Source organism: Taurulus bubalis (assembly GCF_910589615.1).
Source record: "Taurulus bubalis genome assembly, chromosome: 11".
NCBI classification, from domain to species: domain Eukaryota; kingdom Metazoa; phylum Chordata; class Actinopteri; order Perciformes; family Cottidae; genus Taurulus; species Taurulus bubalis.
Genome location: NC_136599.1, coordinates 8317500 through 8334456, shown reverse-complemented (window position 1 = coordinate 8334456; position 16957 = coordinate 8317500). Strand labels below are relative to the sequence as shown.

The window sequence follows — 16957 nt, the reverse complement described above, 5'->3', positions numbered from 1 at the left end:
AACAGTGATGTTCATTCATTAAAATCAAGACGGGCACTACTGCAAGGCAATTCATTGTACTGCTGATTTAAATACCAACTAGACTGCCAAAACTGCAGATCAAAGTAGTCCCAACAAATGCCTAATTTTTTATGTCAACAACCTTTGCTGAGAACTAAAGTTTGGAAAAGAATGAGCCTTTTAAAAAGAAAAAAACGATATGTTTGTGGGCTATTTTTAAAAGATTCACAAAATATATTTTTACAAAAGCAGGCACATCCAGGCAATCAATGCTGGACAGAATAACTTGCAAGAGATGGAAAAAAATAGCATCCACACTCCATACTCCCATGAATATGAATATGAGCAGTGACGTTTCGAGCGTCAAACTCTTCTTCAGACAAGGATGACTGTTTTAAAAGATTTACAGTAATGTATGACATTCAGCTACTTTTTTTTTATGGGATTTGTTGACAATAAGAAAAAAAGATATAATATCGAACCTTATCTTTTAACTTCATTTAATCTAGGGAAGAATTAAATGAGCAATATCGTTTAAATGTAATGAGTCTGATTTTTAAAAGCATATATTGTTGTGGGAGATGCCACATTTTAAAACAGTTGTGGGAACAACAATCACCATAAGCGTTTTTCAAAGAAGACGTTATACTTGTCACAGTAGTAAACGCACAGGCGTTTCCAATATCGCTAATGGTGCCACTGTTCTATCCAAGTGTCCCAGTAAGCATCATTAATTTTTATTATTTACACTTTTACTGCTGTGATGAATCAAAATGTCTTCCATGTAAGATTGCTCGTGCATTAAAAAGGCACAGCCTGTCGTGTATCATTGGCACACAAAGCATCACAGAATCTGACCAGATTTGGAGAAATTAATAGAGTAACGCTTAACAGTGAGATTCACAAAATTCTGAGCAGTAAGGAATGAGCAACAAATCACATCTGCCCATTAATAAAAGCATCTCCTATTTCCTGGATAACCCTAAATTAAGGACTAGATATTGTTACTTAAAAAAATGGACCGCTACATCATTAAATAACCAGCGTCTGTAACTTGCTTGATGTGTTTTCAATGCATCATTCCTGATTAACTCTCAGCCTGTTGCCCTTTGTTGTGGCAATGCTTAATGCATCATCATTACCGCTCCATTAGTTCTCACTGCATGACTTTGATCCTCCATTTTGAGAAATTCAGGAAGTAATTGTTAGATGTTCGCTAATTAATTTTTGGTTCATTCCTTACTAATTATTCGTAACTATTTACGATTATATGTACCCCCATTGTAATATGGAAGGGTACGAAGATAAAAGCTCAAGGTGTGCTGATAATGTGAATCAACAATAACTATAAGAAAGGAACATCCTTGATGTTTCTGAAATTGGTTTTACTTCATAAATAAATTGAATATGTTTAACAGTGTTTTAAGACAAATGAAACTCAAGGACAATTCTTTTTTTTCTGTTTCTGAGTGACAACTAAGAGCTATTTGGATGAAGATGAACCACCCGCGAAGGCATAATGGGCTACACAAATGTACCTCGGAGCAGAGGAAATATTAATACGTGGCAGGAAATTACAAGCTGGAGTGGACAACAATATATCTCACACAGTATGAGCCTCATGTCCGAAATACTGCAAACTCTTTTTTGTTTGTTAATGGTCACAAGACAGAGGCCATTGCAGCCGTTTAAGCACTAAGAATGAGTTATAGGCGTGGATATATTTTAATGTTGGAATGAAATGCCTATGAAGATTATAGTTGTGAAAATGTACTTCATTTGCTGCACTGATTATTAGAAATGATGACCAAGGACACATCACTTCTTGTGAGTGCTGACGGATAAAACACATTGATCCGGTGCAAATGTCAGAACACACAAATAAAAACTCTGTACTTTTCCATTTTAACTGGAAATAGTGTATGCCTCAGAGAATGAAAATGATTGTTTAAGGTAAGCTGTGTGTTCTGATGTCCCACAACACAATTTCAGTCAACAAATTGTCACATAAAAACATGCTTATTGTTTGTTACAATATGTGTAATGCAGTAACTAAAATTCCACTCAATTAATGACACACAAAATAATCAACAAATAAATTGCCAATGATGATTAGGCTAATTAATGATCCCTCAGGGGGGAATTCACAAGCGTTCCAGCAATAAGCTACAAAAAGTAATTAAAATGAGCTTAACTTTTACCAGCTGCAACATTATAGTAATGAGCACATTAGTGCATCAATAATTATAATCCAGGGATAAAATATTAATTATTCTTAAATTGGCCACTTTGCATAATAAGTATTTTTTTCTTTTGGTACTAAAAATTGATTTTTATGTAAAAAAAAATTGGTGGAGTTTGTTGACTTTTCAATTGTAAGTTTTTACACGTTATAGCTAATTAAGTCTCTAAAGAAGATGTGAGTGCTTCTTCCACCCCCGGCCACCAGGGGTCCTCGGTGCACCGTCTGGTGGCCGTCACAGTGCCTGAAGAGACAGTCACACAGACTCTCTTCAACGCTGCTATTTTGCTTAAATGAAAACCAACAATCTGCCAGGACAGGCATTTTTAAGCGTAAATTAAATAAAAATCGATATACGTATTGTCGTTTAACATGAACTTTTAAAACGAACCGTCCTGTGTTTGACAAACCGAGCTAACGTATTCATGAGGCTGCGCGCGCTTCTTCTCAACGGAAGTTGGACGTTGTTGCTGCCGATAACTTCCGCAACAGAAGCTAAACACCTGAATCCAGTTGTAAAAAGCAAAAATGTCGGCCTGTTGCGTGTCTGGCTGTACAAATGGACATTCCTCACCCAGCAAACTCAAACTGTACCGAATCCCGTCTGGATCTGGGCCGGTTCAAACCAACCGGAGACGTTTGTGGCTCAAAGCGATCCAGCGAGTGAACGGAAGCACCGACGAGCTCAAAGGAAACGCTCGTGTTTGTGGCGCTCATTTTAAATCACGTAAGATAACCGTGCTTTCGTTGTATTACACGTTATAACAACTAGCTGACTCGTTGGTTCACGTGGATATATTAGTTGGACGTTGAGGTTTAACAGCTAGCTTTATAGTTGTTGAAGTGGTCTAAAAACCTTGTTGTGTTTTGTTTTTACACCCCATAGAGAAAGCCTCCATTGACCATACCAGTCCCGACTTTGTGCCTTCGGTGTTTACATGCTCGAAAAAGAGCAGCACCAAAAAAGTGAAAGGGTAAGAAATGTAGATGAAGTTGTTATGAGTTATCATTGTGTGTTTCACTCAGGAGAGCCACTGGGACTAGTAGTGTGCTGGCTAGCAAATGAGCAATAACAAAGTCTTACATCACGCTTTTATCATTTATGTGTCATCATACAAGTCGTGCTCCTTGTCTTTTGGGTTGGGCACGTCATTTGGCTTAAAGACTCAACATTCAAGAATTTCACATGGAACTGATATTGATATCAATATTACACATCACATCGAGAACAGAAAAATATATCGATGGATAATGGCAAGAGGTATTTGCTGCCATATTTCCATGGTTTTGGATGTCTTGCACATGCCTTTGGATAAAAGCGTCAGCTAAATGAAATGAAATGTAATGCCTGTAGATATCTAACGTGGCACGAAATGTAAATACTATGACTCTCAGTCCTTTCTGTGTAAATGCACGGCCACTACACTTCAATGTGAGGCTTTCTACCCTTTCTATCCCTTTTTTCTTCTTTCTTAAAAACCAGGAAACATTGTTGTGCTTATGTCTGGTTGGTGGATGTAGTGTAGTGTATCGAGCCTTGCTGCATCAATGTTTTGCCCCACAAGCAGTTAATATGCCTCATAGCTATTTGAAACATTTTCTTACGCCACTTTGACTAGTTTATGCATTACACGTTCACTGTGTATTCGTATCAAATAGTTTTGACATTTTTGTTCAAAGCGTTCAAGGTTGTAGAAAAAGCCAACGGCTTGCATTCAATGTGGAAATGGAAGAAAAAACAACAACTCCACCCAGAGTGGATTCTCCTGTGGACCTCCAGTCCTTTGTTTTGAAGGAGGAAATACAGACACCATCAACTCCATCAGTGCCACAGGTAGCAGTCACTACTTGTTCTTTCTGCATTCACGTTATGCTTTTACTGTATATTTAACTTAGTTTTGTTATTGTGTTTGGATGCCATAAAAGTTAACTTGAGGGTGTGTCTCTCCTTTGTGTTTCCCAGGATGGAGAAACGTTGACTGAAGAGCCTGAGACTGAAACTACACCAGTCAAATCACAAACGACATTCAGCCCGGACAAGGTATCGCCATCATTTAATGCTCCAGCGGGAATCCCCAAACTAGACAAAAGAAGTATAATTGTGCTCCTAAAACACATATATGTTCCAGCAAGTGGATATCAGTGTGAGCAGTGCAATCAGAGCTTCACCGATACATCACAGCTCATGAAGCACAAAAAACAGCATGAAGAAGAAGTCTCCCTCGTCTGTGAAAAATGTGGAACGTTTTTCTCAAGTCAGCTAGATTTCACTGAGCACCAGTGTGAGCCCGAGCCTTCCTTTCCGTGCAACATGTGTGATCGGTCTTTCACTTCAAGTCATAACCTCAAGCGCCATAAACTGCTGCATGTCAAAGATGGCAGGAAGTGTCCCATGTGTGGCGTGCTGTTCTGTCAGCGCCATAATCACATTTTATTCCTGCCATCGGCCGAGACTATAACTGAGTATGAAGAGGATTCCACCACCACTGAACCTAAAAATGTAGCCGACCGTAGTTTTATGCCAGGAAACCATCTGCTGGTGAAGCCTGAGCCAAATCAGAATGCTGAGCTGGATCCCGATGCCCGGAGCAATAGTACCGATTTGCCTGGACCTTTATCCAAGACCCCAGCCTCATGTCAAAGATTCTCATCAGTAATCAACGTACCAGTGTTTTCAAAACCTCCCTTTGTGTCAAGTCTACCGCCGCCAGTACCCAAGGTCTCAAGGAAACCTCGGAAGTTGCCCTGGTTTAGGCTACTGCGGCCCAACTGTCCTGAATCCTTGGTTCAGCCCCTTCTCCCCAAACACTCAGAACTCCCACCCTCACTAAAGCTCTTTTCACCACTGTACCTCACCTCAGCATTACTTGAGGTTAAAAGAAATTATGAATACATTTTAAGCAAACCAATTGGTGTTAACAAGAATATCGTGAAGGAGGAACTATGCGAGCTGCCTCTAATTTGTCCAGATTAGTAAAGCGCCGAGCTCGTCAAAAAGGAAAGGACTGCTTTCGACCTGGAGATTGTGCTCCGATCGGAAAAGTGGGTGTGTCCCTTTTTTTGTTTTTTAAACTGTGAATTAATCATTTACTTTTGCGTTTGCCTCAACAGTAATGTTTTCTGTTTTCTTACTACTTTTACAAAGACTTGTGCTCTCTATCACATTCTATCAAACACATAGGTGTGTTTGATAGATATTGCAGTTAAAACGTAAGCTCATTTGGCTTAATTGTGCTGCTAGTAAGCTACACTTTTGCCGTCTGTATGACTTGAAGTGATCATATTTTCTTTAGCAATCCTATAATAAGTGTATACTGTGAAGGTATCGCAGCGCACTTGTCTTCATCTGGTTCAGCTCATTGTTGTATTTTAATGTTTGAACTTGTAATGCTGCTATTTTTTATTTGAACGGAGTTTGTATTTAGAGTGCTGTCACTTCTATATTGCTGAAAAGACATTTCTTTTTCCACTGGTAAATAACACTGTTCTGTACAAAAGAAGGATCTACCTTATCTGGATTTTAAAACTATGCAGCTTTTGGACTGCAGGCTATATTACGTGCTTTGCAGTTTGTAGAGTAATTATCAGTTAAATGTGAGTAAATGCACATTTCTATGAATGATATCAGGAATATCATTATCTAGCTTGTTAAATAATTCAGTTTCCCCATCTACCTCAGCAACCGGGAACTGCACAGAAAATGTTTGTTGTTTATATCTGTATGTTTGCACATAAAGGCAAATGTTTTCCCCCATTATGCAGCAACCCCAGTGTTTGGGATGCACAAGTATTATTTTTTTTTTGTTGGCTTATGTGTACTAAAATTTGGACGATTCTTAACCAACAGTAAATTAATGACGATTTTGTAACGATGATTGTTTGCTTTGTCTCGCGCCATGAACACTGTTGTTGGTGGGCTTGTAACACTAACATTAACATTAAAAACTCTATTGAAACCAAACCAAACTCAGAATTATGATTCTGTGGCCAAAAGTGTCTTCAGATTTGTCCTGGTGGTGGCGGTGGCACTAGAGAGATTGTTAAATTGACCCAAAACTGTCAGCCTGTTTGTCTTGGACCAACCTTTGTATCCAAGTGTCATCGTGCATTACAATGGCCAGCTTGCTCTGTGAGCTGTGACACAATCCTATTGCAGAAAATAATCCCACAGTACAATAACAATAAGGTGCCTTCATGCCTTCATTCGCTGGGCCTTTTTGTCATTATGCAGTATTTATTTGTGTTTTCCAAAGGATACTTTTACTTTAACTACGACAGCATGAATTAGAAGGGAAACAAAATGAGGCTGTTGCCAATAGTACTACTTTTAGATCTACTTAAAACCATCTGTCACAACCACAAAGTATTAAGTAAAACTTGTAGCATTTATTTGCACGTCATAATGACTGTTGTAGAGTAAATTAATGTTTGGTAACACTTTATTATAACCACATGCTATATAGCATTAGTTAAGTATGGGTAAACACTTAATTTATCATTTATAAAGCATTGTTCCAACATTAATGCTCATTAGTATGCAATTCATACAGTTATACATGATGTTTATCATCATCAATTAGCTTGACTGTGTTTTATGATTGGGTTTTCATACTTTATAAATGAAGGATTCCCCTTTTGTAAATTAAGTACTATATATATATATATATATATATATATATATATATATATATATATTATAACCCACCTTTTAAGGACTTATAGCTGATTAATAAGATCATTTATAAATTATTAGTAAATGATCAAGACATTATTTAACTTATATTTATTGCAAGATGCAAACAATGTACCATAACTCTCAGCATTCATTTTCCTTTAGGAGAATGTAGCTGAACGTTTTTACGTTTTACTGTTAATATTAAAGGAAAATAAACCTCTGCAATCTGATATAAAAGTGTAAGCAGGGCAGTATTTCACTTTTTTCTTGTGGTAACTTAAAGGCAACTCTTCTTGCCAGTATTAACAGTAATGTTATAACTGTTAATATCTCATAAACACAATATATAAATTGGTTTCTGTTCTTTGGCAAAAGAATGTTCCCAACTGAAAAAGTAGGTTAAGTGTGTATTGATTTGATTAGTCATACCTACAGTTCATCCCTCCAAAACCTTTCGGACCACATCCACGACCCAGATGCATGTTCACAGTCCATCTGCACGCTGTACACGTCCTATTGGTTCTGAAGGCACCGGTTATGGTGGGCGATGGTTCTGATTGGCCGCGCCGCCTGTCACTCAAGACGAACGACAGGAATGATTGGCCGGCGTTCCCGGACCTAAGCAGCCGATTGGTCGATAGGTCCTGACTGGCTGCCTATTTGACAGGCAAGTGGTGCTGATGCTGTGACAATGGGAGTCATCCAGATAAGCATCATCTGGAGCGAGTGTGTTTAAAACACAGCGGCAGCATTACACACACACACACACACACACACACACACACACACACACACACACACACACACTCAAGGGACGGGAAAAGCAGCTGAGTAGAAACACGAGGAGTAACCTCCAGCTGCTGCTCCGAAAGGGTAAGTTTGACCCCCTTGGAAAACACACTGACATGCCCGTGGCGTCCAGTTAGCGGTTCCTGTCGTTGGGGGAGCCGTCGGGTCGGGAGCATCACGGTCGATCCCGCTGGCGAGGTGAAGCGAGGGTTAGCGGTCTTTACGAGCTAATGGTGCTCCGCCTTCAACATACTGTGCTGTCGATGCAGCGGCTGTAGGAATGCAGCTGTGATTCAACTCATTACATCGGTGGCCTGCATTGCGTAGAGAGCATGCCTTGATAGCATGTGGATACTATGCTGCATTGTGCACTGTCAAGAAGTCTCCAATTCACCAATACAGAGCTAAATAATTCAGCATGTCATTGTGCTCCGGGGATGTTGGAGGTTTCTTTCTCACAGTCACAGTGTGATGCGTTTGTTTTGAGATCAAAAATCGAATTAATTTATAGTAGAGTGCAGTAATAGCGCGAAGGTATTTTATTGTCATCATTAAAACTTTCACATCTAATTCATGGAATTTGCACAGATTTGTAGTGAGGTGAATTGCATGCTGGGATTTGCAGTTTGAGGCTGGTGTGTGTCTGTTGACAGTGAGTGAATGGTTTAGTGGGCGGTCTGCAGTAGGCTGCCTGCAAGTTGCACATGTGTGCTCTCGTGCAGGTGCAGTAAACATACCGTATGTTGTAGGCACTGGTAATACAAGGGAGGGGAATGTATTTGCTGTATAAAAAAAATGGCTTCCCTCTGCTTTTTAAGTCTAGTGATGGGAGCATTCAGCCGACAGAAGTTTTTCCAAGAGCTTGGTCATGGGTGCCTGCTGCCTACAGCTCAGCAGGGCCTGGAGCAAGTGTGGCAGCTGCTGGTCATCTGCCTGCTGTGCCGGCTTCTCTGGATGTTGGGTGAGAGTCTGGTTATTTGGTGCCCAATCAGTATTCACTCAGTATAACCTGCATCACCACAATCACCTGCTCTATCCTATATTTCTTGCTTCATCAGGCCTCCCTTCTTTTGTGAAGCACCTGGGCACGGTAGCAGGAGGTTTCTACACTCTCTACCTGTTCTTTGAGCTTCATATGATCTGGGTGGTCCTTCTCAGCCTTCTCTGCTACCTCTTCCTCTTCCTGTGCCGCCACTCTACCATCCGAGGCACCTTCCTCTCCATCACTGTGCTCATCTATCTGCTGCTGGGGTAAGAGAGTCCTCCTCTGATACCCGACAGCTCAGCAGCACACATCCAGTCTGTGTTTGAAGTGAACACTGTGCAAAGTCAGTGTTTAATTTGAGTCTAAAACGACATCAAAACTGAAACTATTCTTATCTAATTTGATCAGAGAGCTGCACATGAAGGACACCACCAACTGGCACAAGATGAGAGGTAGTGTTTTCTGTGGGCAGCAACATTTGACACATTTCTGATAGATAAATGCAATACGTTCAATATCGTTCTAGTTTCATACCCAGCCTTGATAATGGTCTTATGTTGGAATCTAGTCAAACTATTGAAGTGCTGTTGCTGGTGTCCAGGTTCACAGATGGTGGTTGCCATGAAAGCCATCTCTCTGGCCTTCGATCTGGACAGAGGGGTCGTGACCAGCGTACCGTCACCCATCGAGTTCATGGGCTATATTTACTTTGTGGGCACTGTCATCTTTGGTCCCTGGATCAGCTTCAACAGCTACAAAGAAGCTTTAGAAGGACCTAAGCTGGTGAGTGTGATACGGTATCTCTTAAGAATGGGTGTGAGTGTGGGGGTGAGGATTATTTAAAAGATTTATGCTGAGACGAGCCGCAAACTGCTCAAATCTTTGGTTCATTCTTCTCCTCAGAGCTTTTCATGGCTGTTAAAAGTATCTGTTAGCTGGGTGAAGAGCCAGGTCTGCCTTGTTATTTCCAACTGCGTGGCACCCTACCTCTTCCCTTATTTCATACCGGTCTATGGAGACAAGCTACTGCGAGGGTGAGTGGAACATAGAGATGAACAAATCCAAATCCCACGTTTACTCTCTGGTTTCGATTGTTCATGGATTATTAATTTTCTGCTATTACCTGCTTTGTTTACAGCAAAAAGAGGAGGAAGATCAGGTAATTAATTCACCCTAGTGGTTCCGACACTCAACATTGGAGGCATGCCCCTTCACATATTTTGTATTCTAAAAAGAGATAGTTAGAATTGTTTTAAGTTCTTATCCATAGTCAGTGTATTACCTTCAGTAGACGACGTCTGCACGCTTCTGGCTTGGAGATGCACACAGGAGTTATTGCACAGAAGCAAAGCAATGTACTGCTGTGGACAGGAGCCGCAGCAAAACCTATTTTAGCCACCTAAAAGAGAAGCCCACCAAAAAGTCGATCTCATTTTAAAGTACGCTATATTTGGAATATTTTCACCACTTTATTTTGCCACGATACAGCTGTTTCCAACGGGGAACTGAAGCCGTTGTATCCGCCTATGCTTTTAAAAAGCCACAAGACTCCATTGAAACAAAACATTCATTTTAATTTGTGATCGATTAGTTTGTTTGCGTTAGTGTGTGACTTCGGTGCATTCAAAATAACCAAAGTTACACACTAACACCAACAAACGAACCGATCGAGGCAGTGTTAGACCCGCAGCTCCCGTGTTCTGTGAGGTAAAATTACAGTTTTTTTATTTAACAGTCTGGTTGCCTCAGCAAGAGCATAGATAATGGCTTCAGGTCCTGTTGGAAATATAAGACTCTCTAGTTGTCTCATGGCAATGTAAAGAGGCAGAAATGTACTAAATATACTACACACTTAAAGAGAGTTTTTTTGGTGGGCTTTTTGCTGCTGCCCCCATCCACAGTAATACATAACTTTGCTTCCATGCACTAACTCCTGTCTGCTTCTCTAATCTTGGGGTCATCTACTGTATGTAATGTAGTGACGATAGATAAGTACAACCACACTTCAAAGCATCCGAACTATACTTTTAATGCATGCTTTCTGTTTACTGAATGTGCGACACCTTTACCTGCATGCATGTATCCACATCATTACCTCCTCTCTGTGCTACACATATGCACATATGCACCAGCACAACCGTCTCACCCTTTCATTTACCTGTTTAACTGTTTCATGTCGTCAATATAACATATGCATTTAATATCAAACATTAACTGCTGCACCTTCTCTCTTTATTATGCTGCTTCTCAGAGGTACACCAGCAAAGTACGTATATTGGTTCTGATTAATGATTTATTAGGTTCTAATCGGTAATTGCCGCGTAATATCTGTCTGTTTCTTTCTCTTTTGATGTCATTGTGCCAGGTGGTTGCTGGCGTATGAGAACACAATGTCTTTCCACTTCAGCAATTATTTTGTTGGGTATTTGAGCGAGACCACCACTACTCTGGCTGGAGCCGGCTTCACAGAGGAGAAAGACAACCTTAAATGGTCAGAATTGCATGTGCAGTATTAACATAAAGTGTGTTTGTCTTAATTCATATTTCAAAACAGCCCCTTTTACCTTTTTGTTTTGTAGGGATATGACTGTATCCAAGCCACTGAGTATAGAATTCCCCCGGTCCATGGTGGAGGTGGTAACATCGTGGAATCTGCCCATGTCTCGCTTTCTGCACACCTGTGAGTCACAATGTTCGCAGTGATTGCTGGATGGCAGCAGCTGTGTTTTAAAAAAAAATTTAGGGGGCTTTTTGTTCTCATTATAAACGGCATGGTAATGGCTCAATTAAACAGACACTCTCAAGCAAGCTGATGCTCTTGTCTCACAGATGTTTTTAAAAGTGCTCTCAAATTTGGGACGTTCTCCGCCATCATGGTGACGTATACAGCCAGCGCGCTTCTGCATGTGAGTACTGTGTGGACATCTTACATAAGCAAGTAAACCTCATGCTCTGTGGGGGCTACTGTTGTGTGTCTGTTTCTACAAGTTGATTGTTTAGATTGTGTCTCTTGTGTCTGGCAGGGTTTGAGCTTTCATCTGGGTGCAGTACTCATGTCTCTGGGGTTCATCACGTACATTGAGCACGGTGAGAGTCTGCCTAATGTTGTCTCCTTTCCACATTAGAACCTTTCCATTTAGAGAAGGTGCTTAGCTTTGCAGTAATGGTTAATTGCACCCGCTGTTTCTGTTCACTGCAGTGCTTGTAATTTACCTCTTATGGCTAAAAAGGAACTTCTCTTCCTCTGGCTTTATTTGAATGCTTTGGTCTTGTTTTTGTGTTTCAGTGTTGCGGAAGAGGCTTGCAGCCATTTTTAATGCCTGTATACTGTCAAAGGGATGTCAGGCAAACTGCACTCACCGGAACAAAAAGGTAAAATGCTCCTTTCTCCTCCTTCTCAAAGAAAAGGGGGTCATTTAAAGCTGCGTTTCCAGGAAGCAGTCCAGTTCAGTTCAGTACGTAACACAGTAGAATGGTTATTTTTACATTTCCATCAGCAAAATGTGTGGATCAACCAATCTATTCTTGGTACCACCTCGGCCGAGGTTCCAAGCGAGATAGCTGATGCTAGAGGGTGGAGTTAAAACACTGCTCACCACTGATTGGTCAGAGAGATGTAGGACATCCACAAACCCGGCTTTTTTAGATAGCCACGCTGTGGTCAATAGAGTTCACAATTTTAAATTGTAATGGTTTGGTTACCATTTAAATGATTCAGTGTCACCGCAGTTTAATTTGCCATCGCAAACTATTCCTTTAAGAAAAAAACATAATGCAGCTCCAAATGTAACCTATACCCACAGTTGTTTTTAACAGTTGCATATGTTTCACTCATTTGTTGGATGTTTATTATTTGTATTGATTTTTAATTAATGCTTCATGCTGCACACATAGAGATGTCTATTTCCCATTCCAATCACCGGCCCGTGGTGTTTTCTACATCTTTTGGACATATCCTGGTTTTCTTCCAACTATTTTATCTGTGCAAATGGCCGTTGCGCTGGCATTGCTGGCACTTCCTTTGAGAGCAGGAGGTGCTCAAAGGGGGCCTACCTCGTAGATCCTCTGGCCTAGTTAGCTCTCAGGAAAAAAAATGTGGTCTCTATTTTTACTCTGCATATACTTAAAAATATGAAATTAAGCCCCTCATCATTTTTCCCTTTTGATTTGGCCTATAATAAGAATAATATTAAACTTCCTCAGCAGGCAAATCATATTAGGAAACATAAGAAATAGTTGAATCATTAAAATGATGTACCTACGAAAGTAATGTGTACATCAGGTTTTAATGCCAGAAAAAAAACTCAACTGTGGGAGTAAAAATACAGTGCTGTTAGTTGATACATTTTAGGAGTTGACTGGCAAGACGCCCAGCTAAAATCCCTTATATTATGTTGGTTGCACACGTCAAGAGCAGAGGGGAGGGGGAATAATGATTTATGCCAAGGAAAAGCAGCCTGCATGGACTGCAACATAGTGCTGATCGTTCACATTGTTCCTGGCAATGATACATTAAAGCCCCCGAAAATGTGGTTTGAAATTATTTCTCCATAACATTAATTATTCATGAGCAAACAGTCAAAGTTAACGGCTGGTAAAATAAGTTATTATTTATTATACTTAACTAATCTGCTTCATCAAGACTGTGTAAGAAGCTGGTTGAGAGAATACATTTTCCGGGCCTTCAAGAGAAAAACCCACACATATGGCAATGAAACAGATAAGCGTGTCTGAAACATTGATTTGAGCCCTTTGTTCTTACATGATGCATTGTTTCTCCCTCTCCAGAAGCTGTGGGTGTATGTGATTAACATAGCATTCAGCGCTTTGGCCATACTCCACCTGACGTACCTGGGCTCTGTGTTCAACTCCAGTGTGGACTACATGGAGGAGGATGAGGTAGGGACACAACATGTTGAGAGGAATGTATGCGACTATATTTATACACCCTGTACTCATAAAATATACAGCACGCTATGTGACATGAGAACATGTGAACTGCTATACAGGAATGTAACAGCAGCTGCAGTATTTATAGTTCAAAGGAGGGAGGTGAACTGTCACATATACATTTTTAATCCCATTTTCTTGTAATTATATAGTATTATGTAGTATTATTTGTGATGCAAAGTGTATGAAAGTAAAGGTTTGTGTATTTGCATTATCCCGTCGAGCGCTTACGGAGTATGTACTGCCCCCACACAGGATGACATCACCCATCATACCATCCAGAAGTGGTCAGATCTGAGCTGGACAAGCCACTGGGCCACATTTGGATGCTGGATATTGTACCGCCTCATTCTCTAATAATAAGAGATGGAGAAAGTGAAGCAATAATGAGAGATCTAAGGTTGGTTCTCCATCTCTGCACTGTGACTTTATTCTGCATCAGACCGAAGAGAACAGAATCCACCTGTGTACAACAACAAACCAATACGGTTGCGCTGCGTAATCTATTAATCTAACCTGCTGGGGACTAGTTTTGATATCCATGAAATGATAGCCCACTCCCCCTCCTTTTCTCCGTAGAGCAACCTTTTTTTTTTTTTCCTGAGCCGCAGTTGCCAGGCCCTCATGTTGTGACAGCAGTTACCGATGTCTCACTGTGAGTCGCAATCAATACTTATCAGCATGGTGGAGATCATCTGGCTGCTCCTTTCTGCGGACACACGATAGAGCCCATTATCTAGGTTTCAGCGTCGACTCTGCGGCGCAGATGTCCTCCAGATGTGCTTTCCCCCCTGCACCTTCAGTGTTTTACAATCGTTTAAAAGATAAGGCTGGTGGATTTCTACGGTATTCTTATTTTCATCAAATCCCGTGAAAAAGGAAAACAAAACATTAGAGTCTCTGGCTCTCGGCCCCGAAAACCCATTCAATATTTACATTTTTAAAAAGCCTGTGTGATTTTCTAAAATACATGGGCACAGTAGATTTTAGCAGACATCTCTCAAACAAGAGTAAATAGCGCATTTGTTAGAAATTATTTTCAGCAGCGGATTAATGCACATGCTCTACCGAGTGCACATGTAGCAGCAGGACGGCGTACGTGGAAGCGGCTCTAAATAAACTACAGTACCCACGTTCCTTTGCAATGAGCAATACCAATGACACGTCAGTGTAGCTTGCTGATACATTTTGGACAACAATGGAGGTCAATGACACAGAAGAATAAGCCACATCAGACATAACACTTGTTAGAATAAAGGATTTTATGGATTGAGTCTTTTCATGGGATTTGTTGGCATTTCGAAAAATACAGAATACTCATGTGTGTAAGATAACAACGAGTTTTCTTCTGGATGAAAAGAGCACAGGTTATGGTTATGATAATGATTTTCCCTTTTGTGAATTTTAGATAAAGAAAATGAATCAGTAATCTATGAACTCTTTTTTGTGGTGAAATGTCCTTATGGTGTTTGTCTTTAGCTTTTAGCATTATTTCCTTTCACAATTTAGTTATTTTTACTTTGCTTAGAGAAGAGTTTATCAGTAGATGTGAAAAACTCTTTCACTCCCCAGTATTGAAAATAAAGGTTTAGAATCAGGGTATTTCACACTTGTAACTGTAAAGGGGAAAATGTTTAAACGTTTTTTCTAATTTCATAGTGGATGAAATGATGCTATGTGGAATATTAATCCTTAAATACAGATTTGTATCACACCACTGCTTTAAATGGGGGCATTTGTGTAATTGATGATTACTATATGAAAGAATCAAAGCGTCTGTATCAGATTGTGTTCACTCTCTGTCTATATCTTTCTGAAATCTAGACATCAAAAGGATTTTATCATGACTAAAGACGTAGTGTTTTAGATGAGAGCCTGGATGTTTGTTCATGCCTGAGAACAAGTGATCAGTCTCTTCAGACCTAATACCACTCAATCTGACAAATACAGTATTCAATATTGTTCTGATATTTACTTTAAGTTCACTTCTCTCCCTGTAAATGTGAAGGCACTGATGCATCTGTGATATTTTTTATAAAATTTTACATCAAACCTGGATTGCTGTCTGTTTAATTCACTGTTGAAGATATGAACTGTTAGAATATCAGGTACACATAGAAGCCAAGATACATGCAGTGCTGTAAGAAATAGTTGTTTATTTGCATTATTACTATTTACAAGAAGAAAGTATAGACTGTTAGACAGTCGATTGTGGTATGAAGGTGAGTTCGGAAAGGATTGCAAAGGGGAAACTAATTTTTTTTTGCTCAAAGCGATGGTCCGGTTTAACCTGGAGTCTATTTCTGAGCATCCAATAAATCCGTGTGGACTGTGTGGAAAAAGGGGCAGAAAGAACTTGGAAAGGGTGAGAGGGACAGGTTGAACAACAGATGGTGATGGATAGAGATCAGGTTCACTTTCTTTCTCTGTGAGAGGTGGGCAGATGCTGTATTGGAAGGCCGCACAACAGCCCAGTCTGCATGTTCAAGGGGAGAGTGCGAAGGGAGATGTGCACTCAGCCCTGTTTCCCCCGAGGGCTGCCGTGTTTACGACGGCAGGAGCCCAGCAGTGTCTCCAAAGCCATCTTCACAAAGGCCTGGAAGTTATTGCTTCTCTCCCTTCGGCTGTCCTGCGAGGGGATGACACACAGACAGATACCTTCACTGGGGACACGGCAATAACGGCATGTCACTTCCACACTGTGTGCCAGAGATAGGGAACATATTGTTGTGCCACTAAAAGCCTATATCGACTTTCAATAAAAAAAAAAAAATTGGAATTCATGTAGCGCACAGGTTTGATTCACTGGGTTTAAATATCATGTAGCGAGTTTAAATGCTTACCTCCTTGCTTCTTGTTATCATCTCCTTTCTGATCATCTTTCTTCGGCTGCTCCTTAGGACTCTGAGGTTGCTGTGAAATGAAGGTAAATATAGATATCAAGTGAAACAACAAATATAAACATCAAATGAAACAACAAAGAACTACAGATTGAGAAGAAAATGAGTGTATACGTATATTAATGATTATCCTACCTTGGTAGCTGACTTCTTGTCCGACTTGTTACCTGAAAATAGTGTAAACAGACATATGTCAGACTTTTGCCATTTATACATTTTTTTATTAGCCATCTAATCGTGTATATATATGTCGTTGAACATGCAGCTCTGCTAGTATCTAGATAAATTAAACAGCAAACATTTTTTAGACATATATTTTTTAGACATATATTTTTGTTTCACATTGCTTACCTTTTGTTCCTGGCATTTTGGCGGTGGTCCAGTCAGTTCAGAGTCCTGAGAATGCAGTGCTTAAT

At 40.1% G+C, this 16957-nt stretch overlaps 1 protein-coding gene across 1 annotated transcript; it reads left to right on the top strand.

Annotated features, from left to right (window-relative positions):
• Positions 1-8531: 8531 nt before the first annotated feature.
• Positions 8532-13998, top strand: LOC306743257 (protein-serine O-palmitoleoyltransferase porcupine-like; the record flags this gene model as incomplete). Its single annotated transcript, XM_079225762.1, has 14 exons — positions 8532-8667; positions 8765-8957; positions 9100-9143; positions 9293-9474; positions 9595-9725; positions 9830-9850; positions 10943-10957; positions 11057-11182; positions 11271-11371; positions 11521-11597; positions 11715-11778; positions 11978-12063; positions 13480-13590; positions 13897-13998. The coding sequence occupies 14 exons, from the start codon at positions 8532-8534 to the stop codon at positions 13996-13998; spliced, it is 1389 nt and encodes a 462-aa protein (XP_079081888.1).
• Between the last annotated feature and the right edge of the window lie 2959 nt (positions 13999-16957).